Source organism: Carassius carassius, chromosome 30 (genome assembly GCF_963082965.1).
Source record: "Carassius carassius chromosome 30, fCarCar2.1, whole genome shotgun sequence".
Taxonomy (NCBI): Eukaryota; Metazoa; Chordata; class Actinopteri; order Cypriniformes; family Cyprinidae; genus Carassius; species Carassius carassius.
The window spans coordinates 15157741-15177966 of NC_081784.1; the positions used below are offsets into that span (position 1 = coordinate 15157741).

The 20226-nt window shown below is 37.2% G+C and overlaps 1 protein-coding gene across 1 annotated transcript in view; it reads left to right on the plus strand.

The window, feature by feature from the left end:
• Positions 1–20226, plus strand: part of LOC132110729 (DNA primase large subunit-like) — a 68913-nt gene that overhangs the window by 21584 nt on the left and 27103 nt on the right. The window contains exons 8-10 of the mRNA XM_059517571.1: positions 3188–3255; positions 5861–5933; positions 10624–10809. Coding sequence (XP_059373554.1) covers positions 3188–3255; positions 5861–5933; positions 10624–10809 — 327 coding nt within the window. The remainder of the gene's footprint in view (positions 1–3187; positions 3256–5860; positions 5934–10623; positions 10810–20226) is intronic.

Consider the following 20226-nt stretch of genomic DNA (forward strand, 5'->3'; position numbering starts at 1 on the left):
ATCTAGGAGTTGAAGTCCCTGACAAGCAGGCCTCTGAATTATTTCTTGTATATTTCATCACAGTTGAATCACCATCTGGACCAGTCCGCTCATTAGCTTTTCCTGTCTGGACAATTTCACATGTTTTCCGTTGCCAGCTCTTTAGTCAGTGTGACATGTTCAGAGGGAAGGATTGTTTCAAAATAAAATAGCTGTTTTTATTTCTATTGGTGAACCACAATTGATTTTGAGGTTTTGATGCCAATGTTGATACAACATACTGTTTGAGATTCAAAGTCGAGATGCACAATAAAATTCCAGCACAAACTAATATTAGATAATTGTTAAACTAATATTGCTATTGAACACACTCTTTTATTAAGTATTTATACACTGCTGTTCAAAAAAGTTTAGACTTAGTAAAAAAAAATTGTTTATTCTCATCAAGACCCTATACCATTTATTTGATCAAAATATAGAAAAAACAGTAAAATGTTCAAATGTTTTATTTGAAAAAAAAAAAATGTCACAACGTGATGCTTCCTTGATGGATAAATGTATTAATTTAAATATTGAATTAAAACTGTTTTAGTATTTCTCTAGTAAATGTTAGATGCTTTTCAAAAAGATATTCAAGAAAAAAAAAACAGTAATTAAAAAAACTGAAAATACAATTTAAAATAAAACTAAAATGATTGTCTTAGTGTTAGGTGCATGATTATTAGACTTGAAGCGTTTAATACACAATCAGGGTTGTTTTTTACTTCCTACCTTGAAGGAGTGTGTGTTTTAGGTCTGTACAGACCTTGACATTGGGTAAATGTGCTGCAGTATGCATAATATAGACGTGTCTGCAGAGTCATTGGTTTGTTCTTTTCTGCTTATCTCTGTAGTGACTCCAGCTGAAGTAAATTAATTTTCATATCAGGCTTAAAGCTTCAAGTTGGCATGTTTGATCATTTTCTTTTCTGTCTTCACAGCCTGTCAGCTGATGATGTTGTATCCAAACATAAATGGAAAGTTAGCAGATATGCTCTGTTTCTGAATGAATGGACACACGGTACAGTATTTGCTCAGCTGTAGTATATGGATGTCCTTGCACTACTTGTTTCGACCTAATGGGGGAGTTGTCTTTCCAATTCTTCTTTATTTGTCTCAGCAAGCATTTTTTATTGCGACATCTGTTCCCTTGTAATGTGTTTTAAGCAACCAACTCGATAATCAGTTAAAATGGGAGCCTCACCAAACTTTCCATAGTGATTAATTAGTACACTTTGTGTTTCTGATTTGTTAGTCTAGTAACAGAAATTGAACAAATTAGGTTCTAGTTTTAAGGGCACTGACATGAATTTTATTCTTTGAAATGTCCCGATTTCCTTAAAAGAAGACAGAGATGCTGCAAATATCTCTCTTTATAACAAATGACACTGGTTCGATCCAGACAGAAGGAAGCTAAGCATATGTTTAGCTGTGAACTAGTAAAATATTAGTGAATGTTACTGTGTCCTTTGGTACCAAGAATATGTTAGTCATTTACATTCCTTATGGCCAGGTCCTGCATGTTATTGTGTGCATGCAATTATTTTGGATATATTTTGTTTGCTTTAAATAAAAAAAAGCTAAATTGCATATTTGTTGATCCCTGTCTTGGTGAAGTCAGTGTAAACTGGCAAGACAAAAACATTTGTGTCAGAGTATTATTGTGCATTGGACTTTGTAGTGTGAATTAGTGGAGGCAGGTATTTGTATATGTCATCATTGCTGATGCAGATGTTTTTACAGGATATTCAGCGTGGGATCCATGAACAATCTCTTCGAGTTTAATTCAGTTGCTGTAGAGAAAAGTCTTTATGATGGTGTCGTGGTAATGTATTCCACAGTGCCATATGTTCGGGAACACTGTGAAAAGATGATGTATAGTTTAAATGAACTTTAAGATACACTCTTGGTTGCACTTCATATGTTAATAGCTGCATGTAAAAGCTTTAATGTACTTGCATGTCTTTACACATGGGATTGCTTGGAGTTGCAGTAGTGAAGAGATGAGTGTGACCTTGTGCAAATCACATCAGGCTCCAAGCTAGCGTCCTATCAGTGTGTTATATACCTGACAGGCTCAGCTGAAAGTGATTGTCATGCTCAGAAATGGACAAAAGTGACCTGGCTCAGGGCCACCGCCACCATGTTTCTCAGCAGGCCGGCCCTCTATGGCACTTTCCTGCTTCTCTGTTCTATTTCCGGCCAGTTATCTGGACCACCAACATGGCTGTTGTGGAGTAATGACTGTGCCTGGTTTTCTTTGAGCCACCTTGGCTGATGTGTGTTACTGTAATGGCTTCTCATGTCCATGGAGGACAGATAGGAGATATTACTGGAAGTGTCTCATTAAATGAGCATGAAATTGAAAGCTGCTTCCCATCTGACAGAGTTTGTGCTGAGCTTTTATCTCCGATGACATATGGTTTGGATTTCACTTTGATAATACAAAAGGATAAAATGATTCCTGAGTCTCTTTTATGGAGTTTGTATGTTTTCTCAATCTCATTTTCAGAAGTGTCATAATTGTGCAGAAAAAGACAAAAAACAAAGATAAACGAGTACTTTCCTGGATGTTTCATAATATTATTCGCAATGCATGAATGAATGTCATCATTGATAATTGATGCACTTGTTTTAATGAAACTGTGTTGTGGGGTTGGATGGTGGACGATCTAGTTTTAAAGGTTGTGTGTCAGTGGTCATTGGACTGTAAAGTTGGCTGCCTGCGCTGCAGTTTGTCAGCATCAAAAGGTTGATCATCCTCAGACCTCCTTATCTCTTCATCATTGTCTCTGTTTTGCTTCAGTCAACAAATATCCTGCAACTTTAGCGCCAGCATTGATTTATGATCTTGTGCTTAATATATTTAAAAACATTATTTACTGAAAAAAACACACAAACTGAGATTTGATTTGATACAATTTCAACTACTAAACACTCTTTTTCTTTTGTGTTTATCATTTGGTTTGTAAGTTATGTTATGTATTTTTTGGCCATCTAAAAGACTAAGAAGCTCATTGGGTACCTTTTATTCATTATACTGTTCGGATAAAATTCATAGTTCATTCTCCAGTTATTGACCTTTTGGATTTATCTTTACTGCACTGATGTAAAAATTGCTTTAACCTCTTACCCTTAACATATTTGTAATAATTTTTTCCCCTTCTAGATGACTGCACGATCCCTGCCAGTGGTACAGTCTGATGAACGACTCCAGCCTCTTTTGAGCCACCTCAGGTAATTGACACCATTGGAATGTGTATATCTCTTCCGACTTTAAAATATATTTTTTATTATTGCATTGTGATTATTACAGCAGCTTTGTGAAAGTCAGCTATTTCATTCGGACATATCCACATTGATCTTCACTCTTTTTGTTTCTTAAAAAAAAAATAGGAGAAAAACATTCAAACAATATTCCTTAGTAGTAGCTTGCAATTCTCTTGGCTACCTAAGGATAGGTCAGACGGTCAGCTCAAGGCCAGCTTTGACTCCGACTCCTTTCCTTTATCTCTTGCACTTGCTTTCATTCAGTCTCTTTCATTAATGCTCTCGGCACAGTCCCATTATGATGCACCAAGTGTCTTCCACGTGTGAACTTGGTCTTGCATTTTGGCTGCAGCCCAGCAGGGATACCAGTGTAGATTAAAGCTGGTCCTCTCAGTCACTGGCCATACCACTTGCACAGATGACCGTGTCCCTCCACTTGCTTGCAGTGAAGGGGAACAATGGCAGCATTCCCAACAGTCAATTCATTTGCTTTTTGATGGACTCTGAATGAGAGCATTTTAATTGGATGTGTTTTTAGTTGCTGCAGAGGATTGGATAGTAGACTCTTTTACTTTTTCTTAGCACTGGGCAAGCCAGATAAGAGAATGTGAAGGGGCCTGCGTGCAGCTGAACAGTGAGGGATGTAGAGGAATGGGAAAGCAGGGCCTGCAAATGGTTAATTTACATACATTTTTTTACATTTATTCATTTAGCAGACGCTTTTATCCAAAGCGACTTACAATTGCCACATATGTCAGAGGTCGCACGCCTCTGGAGCAACTAGGGGTTGAGTGTCTTGCTCAGGGACACATTGGTGTCTCACAGTGGATTTGAACCCGGGTCTCTCACGCCAAAGACGTGTGTCTTATCCTCTGCGTCAACACCACCCTAATTATTCATACCCTCACACATGGCCTGAGCAGATGTGGCACTGTTTTGTGGGACCAGAAGAAATCTGCTTCTTTAAACAGGTCCCATTTTTGTATGAGCTACTCCTGAAATTGTTTTGTTTTGGATGTTGTGTAGTATATGCCATCATCATGATCTCACCATGTCTGTTACTGTAACTAAAAAGCTGTTCTATTTTAATATGTTATAAGGTATTTTTGGGTAATGTGTCTATACTCCAGTCTACTGTCTCACATGATCCTCTGAAATTATTCTAATATGCTTATTAAAAGGATAATTTCTTATTATTACTTAGGGTGTACTCACACTAGGCACGGTTGCCATGAACCGGGCCCGAGTACGATTGTCCCCCCTCCCAACTCCCCCTCTGGCCTGCACTCACATAGGGTTTCAGCATTCGTGCCGGAGCACGCTTACGTCATTATGGTGCGATGGTTTCGGGATAAACAGGAAGAGCGGCGCTCTCTGAACACAATGGAGTCCATCGCTCTGTTTTCTTTGTGGATAATTTTGTGTCGTTTGGTCCATGGTGGTCCACAGCCCTCTCACAGCCTGTTGTTAAACAGATGTGTCGCCTTAGTGGCGCAAAAAATTTTCACGTAATCGTGCTGCTCGTATGAGGAGGTTTGCAAGGTACCAGCTGAGCTTTTGGAGCGTCGCAAAACCGTGACGCCACGCGTCCTGTTCCGTGCTCCAGCACGGTTAGCGCTCACACTGCATGCGAACCGCTCCCGAGTCCAACTGAACCATGCTCTGGCCCACCTATTCCAAGCGGGCCAGGGCCGGCCAATCGAGCCGCGCCCGGGCACGGTACGGAGCACTCACACTAGTCAAACGAACCGTGCTTTGGTGGTCAAACGCACTCGGGCACGGTTCAAACTGGCTAGTGTGAGTACACCCTTACTCTATCTTATTATAATTTTTTAAGTTTTTGCATGAATAGAAAGTTCCAAAGAACAGAAAAATTTCTAACAAGTATTTTGTGACCTTTTTTGTTTTTAATCAATTTAATTCATCCTTGCTGAATAAAAGTATAAAAATAATTTTGAGTGGTAGTTTAAGCATTCCAGTTAAAAAGAAAAAGAAAAAAGTAATCTTTCCATTTACATTTACAAAAATATATTTTGCAACATTCTTGCACAGTCTCTCTGTGTGTGTGTGTGTATGTATGTATGTATGTATGTATGTATGTATGTATGTATATATATATATATATATTTTTTTTTTCATCCTGTCAACATCATTCAAAATAAATATTTGTGTCCTGTTCCTACATTTGGTCCAAAATAGAGGGTTAATGTGTTAGGTATACCTAGGGCACCTTTGATCATCTTTGAGGAAAATTTGCAACAAATTATATAAAATTTGCTTCAGTGGGCTAAAACTTTTACTTGCCTAAAAACACTATTTCAGTCTCTAATATTGCCTCCAACTGAAATACTTTTTAAAAATGTGCCATTGCTAAGAAGCTATCAGGTCTGCATCTTGCAGAATCTGCATTGTTTAGAACTATGTGTTCCACTTGCAGTATTTTGTTCCTCCACCAGAACACAGAAATGCATTTGAATAAGATGCCTATTAGTCTGTGTTCTACACTGACCTTGTGATTTCTTCTTCACTGAGATTGGCTCTTATAATTTGTTCCCTTATTCTTTTGTTGTAGCCATGCCTATGTGGGTCAGGACTACAGCATTCAGAAGAACATTGGAAAAATTTCTCTTGAGCAGATTGATGCAGTAAGTAACAACTATAGTTCTTGACAGAGTTGCATTAATTCTCTAAAATGCTATATACAGTGCTCTACACTAATATTGGCACTCTTTTTAAATATGAGCAAAGGCGGCTGTGAAAATTAGTCTGCATCGTTTATCCTTTTGATCTTTCATTAAAAAAATTGACAAAATTCGAACCTAATATTGAAGTAAAACAGTTGAAAGTGGGGTGGATTCCTACAGAATCTCTCCAGATTCTTTAGCTTTACAGCTCCATGTTGATGCTACGTCTCTTCAGTGGGGTACTTTTTAACCCTGTTTGTACTAAAGCCAAAGAGCTATTTTTTTTTCAGTTTCTTCTGACCAAAGAAACCAGTGCCATTAGAAGTTCCAGCCATGTTTGACATCTGAATATGCCCCCCCCGAACAACATGTGGTAGGGGTGTAACGGTACCCAAAAGTCACGGTTCGGTTCATTTTCGGTACAGTAAGGGAAAGAAATTCAAACATTAAACTGCAGGTTGTTTACTAATATAAACTTTTTTTCAACAATTTGTTTACACTTTTTTTCATAAAATATATATAAAATAAAAGAATAAGAAATAAAATACTGCTGCAAAGTTCTCCACTTAATACAATACTCTCAGTCTCAAACCAATATCATATAATAAAATATAATGAAAAATATAAATAAATATGATTACAGTGAAGCATTACCAATCACAGCTTGTAGGCCTGCTCATATTTAAAAAATATATTTAACTTTTCCAAAGTGTAAAGTGCAGCATCAACAGTTTCAGTTTTTAGACCTGCTCAGATTTCGTTATTGCGTTGGACCGATCGGAATTAAGAGCAAAGGTCTGTTTAAATACCGACGGGAGCTGCGTTTGAATTACAATCGTTTTTTTCCTAGTGGTAGTGATGTTCACACTCGCGTGATGCCTTTTGGAAACCTTAGGCCGGTGACACACTGGCATATTGCACCTGTCAAACATAGTCTATTTTGCCGTCAATACTGTTGACGGTGTCCTTTATCAGTAGGCTTTATATTTATGCTCAACATGAAGTATAGATATTGTTGTCGTGAAGACAAGATCCTGGTCTGTCGGCGGCCTCCCTCTATGTCACCTACAAAAGGAGCAGCAGCGCGCCAGCGCCACGTCAGGCATGATTCTGGTGTGTAAAGACACAGAAAACGCGAAGCAGCTGTAACGCAACTGACACGCAGCAGAAACGCCACACTCACGCCACGCAGCCAGTGTGTCGCTGGCCTTAGAATCAGCTGCAGGGGGGATTTGCCCTGAACGCGGAGACTTCCGCCACTTAATATGTTCGTTTGGAAACACGAAAATGTACCTATGTTCCCGCACACAAAATATTGCATTCGGTCAGTCGGTACACACGTGCACCGTACCGAGAGCCCTGTACTGAAACGGTCCGGTACGAATACACGTACTGTTACACCCCTAACATGTGGTGATGTAGGGGCTTTTTTGGATTTCTGACCCCAAGTCTCAACTAATCTCTGCAGTTCTTTGCAGTGCTGTGCCTTAAGATGATATAGATGCATGTCATCTTCCAGGCAGATTTGTAACATATTTAGTTGATTGGAACCCCTTAATTATTGCCCTGATGGTGGAAATGGGGATTTTCAATGCTTTAGCTCTTTTCTTACAGCCACTTTCTATTTTGTGAAGCTCAACAATCTTGTTCAGCACATTAGAACTATATTTCTTGGTTATGCTCCTTGTGATAGATTAGTATAGGGCTGCAACTAATGATCATTTTGATAATCGATTAGTTGGCTGATTATTTTTCCGATTAATCGGATTAAAACCCCTGTTTCATTTATTTAAATTTTTCTCACAAAAGCACACTATTCCACATTCTGCCCACTGTGCCAACTGAATGCTATGAAAACCTACAGTGCTTAATAATTTATTAGAACACCTGTCATAAGACAAATATAAATATTTTAGGAATCTGTCGACGGAAACAAAGCCCAAAATGCAATGCATCAAGTGGGAGGAGTCAGTCAGCTGGAGGAAACTGAGAAATCAAATCCATTTAAAACAGGTGTGTGTGTGTGCACGTGAGTTGAGAGTTGTGTCCACTTAGTTTTTGTTTGCTGAACCAAGAGTAAGAAGTCTGAACTGCCTGGAGATAGTAGATGTTTAAAATGTGCAAAATATGAAAAAACAAAACTGGAGATGACTGTCTTAAGTACTCCTGTTAAAGACGAGATCGAAGAAAGCGCATCATGTTTGTTTCCTTTATTTTATAAAAGCACAATGTTTTGTTAATATTGCGAGTGCACACAAATAAAAGTAGACCCTGTGCAATTACGAATGATTACTCTTATGAGCAAAAATGATGGCGTATCCACTAGGGCTGTGCGATTAATCAAAATTGTCATAAAATTTCTAAATTGCTTTATAGCACGATTTTCCGCAGCCCCGACCTCCCGCATTATGCTTTCTGAACCAATCAGAATGCAGCGCGCCTAAATGGAGCACGAGAACAGTACAGACTGGGCATATGGCTATGTAACTCCAGGTTCACACACGGATTAGAGCGTTCACACTGCACGCGGTAAAAGATGCGAAAGATATGAACAATAAAGGTTAAAAATAGAGCATAGAGAGAGTTGTGAGTGCACATTATTTTAATGTGCTTTCGTGTTACAAAAATGCGCTCTCGCTGCTGTTTTTGCACCGCATATTCATACTATTTACGCACTGCAGACAGAGTACGTGTGAACCTGGTGCAACAAATATATTTCAACACCTGAGGCACTGCTTCAATGAGCTCTATGACCAATGCAAAGCAAAAAAAAAAAAAAACACCTGGACACGGAATTTTTATTTATTTTTATTTTTTTTGTCATATGTCTAGACATTTTATCACACCTTTACTTACTGATTATTTTTACTTATGTCTGTTCTAGAGACATGTTACAACTTTGATAAAGCTCTAATTGGTTTTCTTTTGGAAATATGTTTCAAATTCATACTGAATGCATTTATGACTGTAAAGCATGTCTGTGTGTGTCAAAGTCATGTTTAAAATCGAAATCACAAAATTTGATCAAAGAATTGTGATGATTTGAGAATTTATCAAATGTAGGCTTTGATCAGCTCACTGTCTGCTGCTGACTGTTTGGTTGTTACTTTAAAAAAACTAAAACTTATATTTAATGAACAAAAAATGCTCCAAACATTTTTCTAAATTAACTTAATAAAAAAACTAAATGAAATACAATCACTTTGCTATTGCATACAAAACTGAACTATTTTAATAGCTGAAACAGTAGTATAAGCTGTTTAGGGAGAAAGGGGAAAAAAGACTGGCTTGGGCCGGTAATTCTTATAAGCTGTCGGACATTGGTCAGGCTAGGGTCTGAGTGTATCGCGCCTAATTTTGAGGGCCGTGCAGGGCTCTAAGCCTGATTATCCCACCACCAGGCAGATCAAGGGCTTCCTCCTGCAAATACCTTGCGACTTAAGTATATGCATGATTCTTTTTGGGACTTTTTGGGATTTTGTGTATTTATTGAACATTATCTGTAGACATACTGAAACCTAGCCTGGTAATTAAAAATAATCGTACACACACACAAAATAAACTTCCCATATGTTTAATGGACTGTTCCTCTCCCTTGTGCAGGAAACGTTTTTTTTTTTCCTAGAAGCCCCTTGAACATAGGATGGAACAGTGACGTCTGCAGATGTAGGGCTGTACACTGTGCATTTTACATATGAGTGCTCAGACCTGAGATATAGGCTATATATAAAAGCTGTTTCTAAAGCTTTTGCTGTGTGGATTATAAAAATAGGCTAATAAATATATTCAAATATCAGACAAAATTGCGTTGCAGCAAATCCTTTAAATTTTAAGGTATTCAGAACAGAGCAACATAAATATCTGAATATATAAGCAGCTATACAATTATAGGACAAAGTTTTACACATATGCCATTATAATTTGTGTTTTATTTTTTAAGTGTACCGAATTATAAAATAAAACGCAAATGTTAATTGGGCTGTTTTAGGCCTTTCCTTATTTTTATATTTTAGACATCCGTCTCCTCATTGTATGTGCCTTTAGAGAGAAATGCAAGAATTTCACAGTGAAAGAGTTTCTATTTTCGATTTGAATTATTTCATTTAAAGTAGTAATTTAACGCTTTCTATATATTTTAACATGCCTGTGAGGCACTTCCCTGAGTTTAGGTTCATCACTGTGAAGCGCTCCTGTTCAAGCCAGATATGGCAGAAAGCGTTTGTTTTCTTTATTTTACATTTAAAGTTTTTTTTGATATTGTGAGTGTACACAAACAAAATTAGACCTTGACAGTTTGGAATGGCGTATTACTCTTATAAGCAAAAATGACTGCCTATTTTAAGTTGTTTCCACTGTTGGAAAAAAAATGCAAGTGATAGCCCTGCCGCCTCCATGTCCTGCAGCTTCCACTCTCCGCACAAACGATTGGATATGCATCTAACAGCACACATTTATCAAGGTTAAATGTTTAAACTAACAACTATATTTTAGCTCAGGGCTGGTTGTTGGTCCAATTAAGTGGCTCATCAGCACATGCAAATTTTTGTCCTTCACTTTTTGCTTTTATTTGAACATTATTTGATGCATGGAAATCGCTTATAAAGCAAGCCATTTTCAATAATCAGTCTTCTCTTCTCTTCGCTTCCACCAGCTCTCGGGCAAGTCGTTTCCTCTGTGTATGAGGCATCTCCACAAGGCATTGAGAGAGAACCACCACCTGCGGCACGGTGGACGCATGCAGTATGGCCTCTTCCTCAAGGGCATTGGCCTTACTCTGGAACAGGCCCTGCAGTTCTGGAGGTCAGAGTTTGTCAAAGGGAAAGTCGATGCAGACAAGGTAACGCTTCAACTTTAGCTTGTAATCCTTCACTTTGTCCCGGTTTTCCACAGGTTTTTGTCCCCAGGCAGTTACTTAAGCAAATGTTTGTGTTTCTGGGAATTCTTTGATGTTCTACTTTTTTTGCTGATGCCATTCTCTTTCTTCATCCCTCAATAACTCTTGAGAGGGTCACCCAAATGAACGAGAGAAGATATTAGAAGGCCAAGTTATTTATTTTGATGCTGGAGATAATTTGCCAATCTTCCATCGTGTCCTTAATTACAATTCTAGAGGAGCACGTAAGATCTTATTTTTTGCGCATGGTACATTAAACAAGAAAATTACACTCCCCATCTTAGACCTATGTTTCCCTCCTCCATGCACTCCACAAATGAGTGCTTATTCCCAGCTGATGCTCAATCAAGGAGAAACAAATTAATTTCACATCCTTACCTGAGAATGACCGTCCTGTCGGGCATGCTTTTGAAATTATCGTCAGTCTCACGAGAGCTCAGAAATAACTTATTACATGCTGAATTTCTCTCTGCCTGCTCCAGCTGTTCTGGAACTCCCAGTTTTATGTTTTCTTGTTTCTTTTGGGATTGTAGCTGCTTGGTTTTTGACAGTTTTTTAGGGATGCACCAACATTACATTTTCAGGCTATAACAAATGATAACGTGACACAAAATAGCTGTTGATTAAAAGTTTACAATATGGACTTTGCATATTGGTGAACTGAGCAATTAAACTAACTGACTACCTAAAATTTATTTTCTTAATTATCAGTCAATCATTTATGGAGTCTCATCGGTCCTTGTGCTGTGTGGACATATGGTCTTAAAAAGTTATTAAAAAAGTCTTACATTTGATTTGCAGATGATTTAAACCATGACTTATCATATGATATTTTGGTGCTTTCTTATTTTAAAATACTAATTCTCATTTATTCTTCTCCACGAATAAGGAATATTTTTTCCTCTTGCTGTTGTAATTCTAACCATTGAGAATTTGTGTGTAAACGTTTCCTTCAGTTTTTTTCCCCTCATAAGCATTACAGGATTTATTAGACGGTATTTGTGTCAGAAGCTCAGATATCAAATATGCAATTGATTTACTTTAGTGCACAAGTGTATGACTGTCCAAGAAATTTAAAGTGACAGAGCGTTGCTAAGCGCTGGCATATTTTCTGTGTCAGTGGCAGAACTTCAAGGGAAATCTTCTGAAACTCTCTGTCTGCTTGGATGCTTTGGAAAGATGTAAAGTATTCATGACTGATACAGGACAGCATTTTGTTATTATGTAACCTATACAAATCCTACTACAAATCATTTATACTATTTGCATTTAATATTCAGTTAATTTTTGGACTGAGGCAACATGATTCAATTGTACCACCACAGTGAATGCAAACAAGTACCCTGAAATGGTTTTTGTCATGTTCTGATAAATGCATTATTCATGGGTAGATACACACATGGGTAGATACTCTAGCAATAACATGGTAGTTTTTGATTGGTCTACAATTGAGGTGAATATCAGCATCTTTGGGTCATATTCTACAGAGAAGTGCTTTTTCTAATTTGGAGGAAAAAGATGTCAGTTTCCTTTCGAAAAAGCAATGAAAAAGGATCAAGAGGACAGACAAGATGGGAAATGTTTTACCAAGCACCTCTACAAATCAAAGTGTAAAATAACCACGAATGGACTTTAACAATGTAGTGTAACATTTTAAAATGTTAAGATTGTTCATCAAATGATCTGACTTTTGGCATTTATAGTAAATTAAAGTGTTCATATCATCACCAAAAAAAAAACTTTAGAATATAGTCGTAGTAAGTTTGATCTTAACAAAAGTGCTGTTCCACTATTTTCAGCAGCCTTGATTCTCGAAGCATTTTTCCCATAGGAATTACAGGATGTTACAGAACTGTTTTGGGACAAATTGCTTGTAGCAATTCTCTGATTGTTAGAGATTTATTAATAGAATCATGGGTAATTGTTGTTTTTAACCAGGAATGAAGTAAAATAGTATAGACTGATGGCTTAAACCAAAAGCATATGCCATTGATAAACAACCCCAGAGAGCATGACAGGCCTATCTTTAAGTTATCGTTAAACATAAATTCCACTATGGAGTGATGAAAATGAATGTGGTTTTTAATTCCGGCACCCCACTATAGCACTGTATTACATATATACTGTGTAAATTCATTATACATGCTTTTTTATTTAATGCCCTCTACACACATTTTTTTGGTCTTATTCTAGTATGTGGATAAAATCAGGAGACACATGCCACCCTACATGTAAAGACCAGTGCCCCTGTGCAAAGCAATTACATTTTCTTGTGATATAATGCCAGGAGCTGTGTTTTCAAGCACTATCCCAGTTCTTGCTGCTTTACTTCCACACTTGCCTCCATAGCAGTAGCTTAAAATTGGGCCCTGAAACTTCTGTGCACTGTCGAGTGGAAAAATCTAATATTCATATCCTGTGTGCCCTGTTCTTTGTTTTTGTCCTTGCTCTTAACATGTTCCCTGAAGCAAAATTCAAGTACAGATATAGTGAGCATGGAAATGAATGAGTAAATTTGGATGGGCATGTCAAAGTAGTCTAACCCTGCAATGGAATGGCTTTCCATCCAAGGTGTTTATCTGCCTGTGGCCAAAGTTGGTGGGATAGGATCCAGCATTCCCGTGTCCCTACGTAGAAGCAGTTTGAAAAATGGATGATTGGAAGTAATTTGAATCTACATTAGGGCTTCACGATATTGGGGAAAAATGACATCGCGATATTTTATATTTCTGCCATATATATCGATATGAAATCTAATCTATTTTTTTTCTTACAAACAAAAAATGGGGTGAGCACACTTACATTGTCATTTTAAATGATTTAAACATCAGAGTAATATTTAAATTAGAGTAAATTATTTGTTTGTAACTTTAGGATATGGTTTGAATTGTTAACATATTAACTGACATGAACTTAGCACGAGCAATACTTTTGTTACTATATTAATCTTTGTTTATCTTAGTTTATAAAAACACAGCTGTTCATTGTTTGGTAATATTACTTCACAGTGCATTAATGTTAACAAATACTGTACAACTTTTGATTTAAACAATGAAGGCTATAGCCTAAATGTTGAAATTAACAATGCTGTGTAGAAGTGCAGTTTAGTAATAGTAAATGTTAAATAATGTAGTTAAATAGTTCAATAAATATAACATTATTGTAAAGTGTTACAGATTGTTTGTATAAACCAATTCAGACGTCTCATGAGTTCAGTGTTGGACAGGTCAGTTGTTTAAACCATTCATTAAATTGAATCGGTTCAAAGGAATCATTAGTTCGCGAATCAGACGTGTACGTTTTTTTTTTTTTTTTTGACATCATTGTTTCAATTGATTTTGATTTATATATGCGAGCGGGAGAGAGAGCAAGACAGCACTCGTGTTGTTTAAAGACGGTGAAGGTGAGCGTGCGCACGCGGCCGGGGTGCTCTCTCTCTCTCTCTCTCTCTTGCTCTCTCTCTCTCTCTCTCTCTCTCTCTCTCGCACGCGCTCTCTCTCTTTTTGAGATGCGCCCTGTTAAACTGACAGGACTTAAAAACACGCAAATGATAATGATCACGTTCGTCAAGGGCGGGGGAGCAGCTGGCCCATACAGTTAATGAATAACGGATCAACTATGACAGCCTACATCGCACATCCTGCGATGTGACTATCGTGGATTCGTACATCGCGATATCGATGCTTAAACGACACATCGTGCAGCCCTAATCTACATTATCTTTTACATTTACATTTATCTGTCAAGTTTGGGGTCAGGATTTAAAAACAAAACAAAAAAACGTTTATTCAGTGAGGATTCATTAAAAACACGTGAAGGTATTTACAGCATGTTTTTTTTTTTTTTTTTTATAAATGCTGTTCTTTTGGTACCATATTAGCTTATATGTTGATATTGTATATTTTTCATTATTTTGATATAAATTCACTTTTAGTAGAGTGTTTAGTAACACTGTTCAGTGTAATTTTTAGCAAATCCAAAAAAATAATATATATATATACATTTTTGTGATTTACATTGTCATTTTGTTATGCTTACATTTGAATTGTAGCATTTAAATGACTGATTTTATTTTTCAGTGTTTTATTTCTAATTTCTTTAAACAAATTGGTATAGAATTTTAATACCGTATTACCGTAATTACTATTACTGTAATGGTACAAATTGTCAAAAAATTTTTGGAACCGTTCATTTGTAAGTAAAAGCTTTCACAGTTTGCAGCCTCTGCTAAAAGTTGAAGTAGCTCTCCTAAGCACCAAATATTTGCCTTGCTGCACCAAACATGATCGAGTTTAAAGAGGTGCTTTTGCTTTGACTACTGTTAAGCCACTTTTACAGACTCAAAAGCAGTCAGAGGTTGTACATTTACAAATATTCCTTCTCTTAGCCGCCAACTATTCCTCTGGAAGAAGTCAGGAGGTGAAAAATAAATAAATAAATGAAAGAACACATCGAGACAAACACATTCTCCGGTGGTTACGCATCGCCACTCGCAAAAGTGCCCTATTTCCAGGGTGGCTGCGTCTCGCTCAGTCTGCCCTCTCAGGTGGAACTCAGTCCTCCCATTCACAGAGAACACATTCTTGCTTACAAACCAGCGGATGGTGGAGTCGGTGGGATGCAGGTCACAGCTCTGTGAGTGATATATGCAAGGTGTCAAGGAAATCAGATGACATACAGCCCCCATTAGGATTCCACTTTCACTGGAAAATACATTCATACCAACATCTCAGTCTGGACCACTTGTTTTAATTTAGTAGTGGGAATAATCTATGTTTTTTTTTTTTATGAAGGAGTTGTTTCGATGTTGTTTGGCCTTCACAGCTTTCTGTTCCTATCTGCTTTGGCATGCATGAAGACTTGCGGCCATTTAGCACCAAATGTTCAGATACGCTTCTAGTTAACAGTAGCCGTGTGTTATACATGCTTTTATGCTCCCAGAAAATTCAGCTTTTATTCTCCCAGAAAAAAAAGCATTCTGCTGTTTTGATAAAATCCAGTTATTTTTTTTGTCTTATTTTTATTATTATTATTATTTTGCTCCTTTGGTCCAAAATTATTAATTTGCAACAAGATTGCTCTTAGTATTGCTCTTTAGTTGTTGGTAAAGCAACAGCAATAAACATAATAAATAATGATGACTATAATTATAGTACAAGCAATTGCGTGTTCACCTGACAGCGTTCTGTATGCAGCACTGAAATGGTTTACATGCAAAATATTGTTACGAGTCATTGATTTTTGGATGAATAAATTACTGTTTACACAGAGGCTGATCCGTCTGATTGCTGCATGAAGCACGGGACCCTGACGGCACCTGATACATATGCGTGGCATGGCCTTTGTTTGGTGTCTCATTCATGCTGTGGGCCAGGAATGGCTGAGGGCAGGCCGTTATGGACATCCATGCTCCTTTCTGACTAAATAGTTGCAGTTAACTTTCATTTTGATTGAGTGAGCACAATGTGAGGTGCGCTGTAGTGATGCTCATTAGACTCCCACATATCGCTACGCTCTCCACTCTGAAGGACATTTCATAAGCATGAGAAATTCTACTCTTCAGCCATAAAAGAGAGTCAGGATGCTTAAATGTAACTTGTGTATATAAACTAGATTTTTAATATTTAAGGCCTCTTCACAGCAGCATAGATGTTCAGCACAAAAATCCGGGCAGATTTTCGTATGTTAATATTAATGTATGTTGTCTGTTAATATTAATGTATATTTAAAAAAAACTGCAGATTGACTGAATGAAATTCATTCTCTGACAGTAGGTGGCACTTAAAGAAAAACAAACCATTTGACTCATGAAGGGAAAGTCATACAGTATATACATGTTTTCAAAGAGACAATAAAAATGTTTTTATCAAACAACACCAAAGGTAAGAGTTCAGAGAGCCACATCTGGAATTTTCCTCCGCTAACTCGCTGTTATTTGGAAAAAATAGTCATAATTTTAGTGTGAATCTTATTGGTTGGCCAGCTGTATTCACAGTGCGATTGAAAAGATATTAGAACTAGAGCTCGTATTCTATTGTATTTTGTCATGCCCAGGTCACTTGTTGAATAGAACCCATTATAATCAGTGATGTTGTCTACACTGGATGCAGTAATCTGATGCCTCATTCTATTTATGACGTGCTGACACAAAGTTCAAATGATTTTCAATGGTCGCTTTGTCGCGTCCTGCTGCAGCACAGACATGGTGTCAGCATATTTCGTCAGTAAGGTAGCAGATTGAAAAGTATTTTTCTGCAGTCCAATAGACGGCAGTGCGGTGGTGGCTTGAGTCTGTTGAATGGTGAATTAATGCTACGTTGTCACCTAGTTGGAGAGACTCAATGCAAAGTAAATAAACAACAATGTCCTCGTCCTTTACTCTCATAATGAGCTTATCATATTAATTTGCTACATTAGTAGGGTGCAGAAAACATGGACCGAATAGCGGAATCCAGTCATAAAAACAGAATTTACTGTGTAACGCGGAATTTAATTGGATTTGTCTTATTTTTGATGAATAAATAAAAAGCAGGTCAGTGCATATGTATATTTATATTTTTCAGTAGCTTGCTTGCCTTACACAGTTACCTTGTTTAATTTCTTAATTCAAGTTATATATGTATTTTTTTTTGTTCTATTTGTGTTTACTGTTAAGTGCTCTGATGTCAGACTCACTTTGAATAATAAAGTTTATTGTTAAATACCCTGCCTCCACTACATAGGCAGATGTTTGTCACATCATAAGTGTTTGATCATCACATTTTGAGTTATTGCAAAAAATGTGTATATATATTCTGTATAATATATATATTCTGTACATGTAGGCTGTATACTGTATTCTATATACAGTACCAGTCAAAATATTTGGGCACCTGAATGGGAAGTGTGTCCAAACTTTTGACTATACTTTACTACAATATAGCCTACATGTAAAGAATATCAGCCAATATTGGTTGATTTTTGCTCCCTAATATCGGTATCGGCATCGGTTGTTTTTGTGGTTGTTTTTTGCTCCCTAATATCGATATCGGCATCGGCCCCCAAAAAGACCCATATCGGTCATGCTCTAATTAGAACCCCTCTCCTTACAAAAACTCTGGTGCATTAACAGCCTGGGAATATTTGTCTCCACCAGAACAGTTGAATTAACAGCTGTTTCAAATTTAAAATGTTCATTGGACCGAAATTTGTCTCTGAACATTCATCCTGGTGTGAACAGGCCTTTACAGTTGCAAAACTCGGGCTTTTGCAAAGTTGTAAGAGTTGAAGATGGTTAGCAGGGCATTGCTATGCAGTTTCTGTGGTATTTTAAGTATTAATTTGTATTTCTGTGGTTTTTTAGGTGTTCAGGTAGTTGCTAGGTGGTTGTTCACTGCCCCAAATTCCTGTGTTTATTGTTGTCTCTAGATATATTCTTGGGTCCAGTTGTCAGTGTGATTTCACAGTGGGTGGGTCTGCCTGTGTGATGCCACAGAAATAGAAGCTAAACTTGACACAATGTCCTGCTGTGGATGGTTAGGACAGAAACTCAGGTTTACATGGAAAAAATAATTCATCTTGTAGCTTTACCGCATTGATCTTGGTTAAGATAAATTATTAAGTGTCATTTTTGTTTTAATGCTTCCTGGTTAAATATGATTAAAAAACTGTTCCTCATTATATAAATTTATTTAATTGTAAATGAACCTTATTGAAATATTAATTCCCTCACTAATTAACAAGTATCAAGTAGGTTTGTATTTTTATTTTATGCAACAAACTTCAAAAAGGAAGGACAAAAGTGAGGAACTCCTAAAGATCCAGAGATTTTCTGCCTTCAGATTATAATTATAGACTTTAATCAATAACAGAAAACTTTTGCTGTGAATAATCCAGACATGAGTTGCTTTAAGGATGCCTAGCATTTAGAATAATTACATAGCAGGTCATCTTGAATTTTTCTCAAATCTTTTAAAGTGCGTCGTAACCACTTTTAGTCTTTACACAGTGCTGAATCAATTAACATTCGCATGGGGTGAATAATCTTCTTTTAATGAACATTAGCATACTAAATATTCCATGAAAAAACAGAGGTAATTACAATACGTTTGAGCATTTTGCCAGTAACCTTTAAGGCACATGAATCACTGTTTGCCTTGTTCACCCATGCTGAGGGGGGCTTGAAGGATGAATGCAGGGAGCAGGGCATCTCGCACCTCACTATTTCTATTTAATTGAACCATGATGCCTTTTTATTATTCTACACTAACAGCCTCAGCACAAGAAAGTACAGCTTGCAGATTTGCAGCATATGAAAATTATTCCTTTGCTATTTTCTATCCTGTAATCATTTGATTTTGTTGTTTTCAAGTTAAACCTGTTTATTGTAATCGGAAAACAAAAGAAATCCTGCAGCCAGAAGTATCATTTTGTCTAAGATTGAACTTGGCATTGGGATGTTTTGTCAAGGAATAATGGAAATCTTACCCAATCCTGTCTGTGTACTTTGTTCTCACATTCTTTTCCTCACCTCCGTCTCTTAATGTTTCCCTCAGGGACAGCGAGGAGTATAATTTATGGAAAAAATTTCATTCCCCTTCCTAGTGTCAAAAAGGTAACTGCTCTACCAGGAACTGAGATGGTGACAAAAGTGGCTGCGTTGTTTACCGGTCTGGCTGTCTGAAACAAACCCCCCCCCCCCCCCCCCACAGCAGCTGCCTGTTTAATTAGAGTACTGGGCCCCCAAGAGACCAGCAGCTCCTCCTGCACACTGTATGGAGAAAACCAGACCCTCTCAATAACTCAGGTCCCTAACTGTTCACGCTGTTTACTCAGCCAAGTCTGCACACGCCACAATAGCTTAACGGTGCTAATTGACATTGGAAAAAAAAGCCAGTGAATAACGGAGTAATATACAGGACAGGAACTGTGAAGAGATATCATTATGCATTTAGACAGTAGAGGTTATTGGTTTGGTTGTTATTCTATTCCATCACTATTATATATATATATATATATATATATATATATATATATATATATATATATATATATATATATATATATATATATATATACCGTATTTTTCAGGCTATAAGTCACACTTTTTTTCATAGTTTGGCTGGTCCTGCGACTTATAGTCAGGTGCGACTTATTTATCAAAATTAATTTGACATGAACCAAGAGAAATGAACTAAGAGAAATGAACCAAGAGAAAATATTACCGTCTACAGCCGCCAGAGGGCGCTCTAAGCTGCTCAGTTCTCCTTTAGTCTACACTGAGCAGCACAGAGCGCCCTCTCGCGGCTGTAGACGGTAATGTTTTCTCTTGGTTCTTGGTTCTAAATAAATGCGACTAATAGTCCAGTGCGACTTATGTTT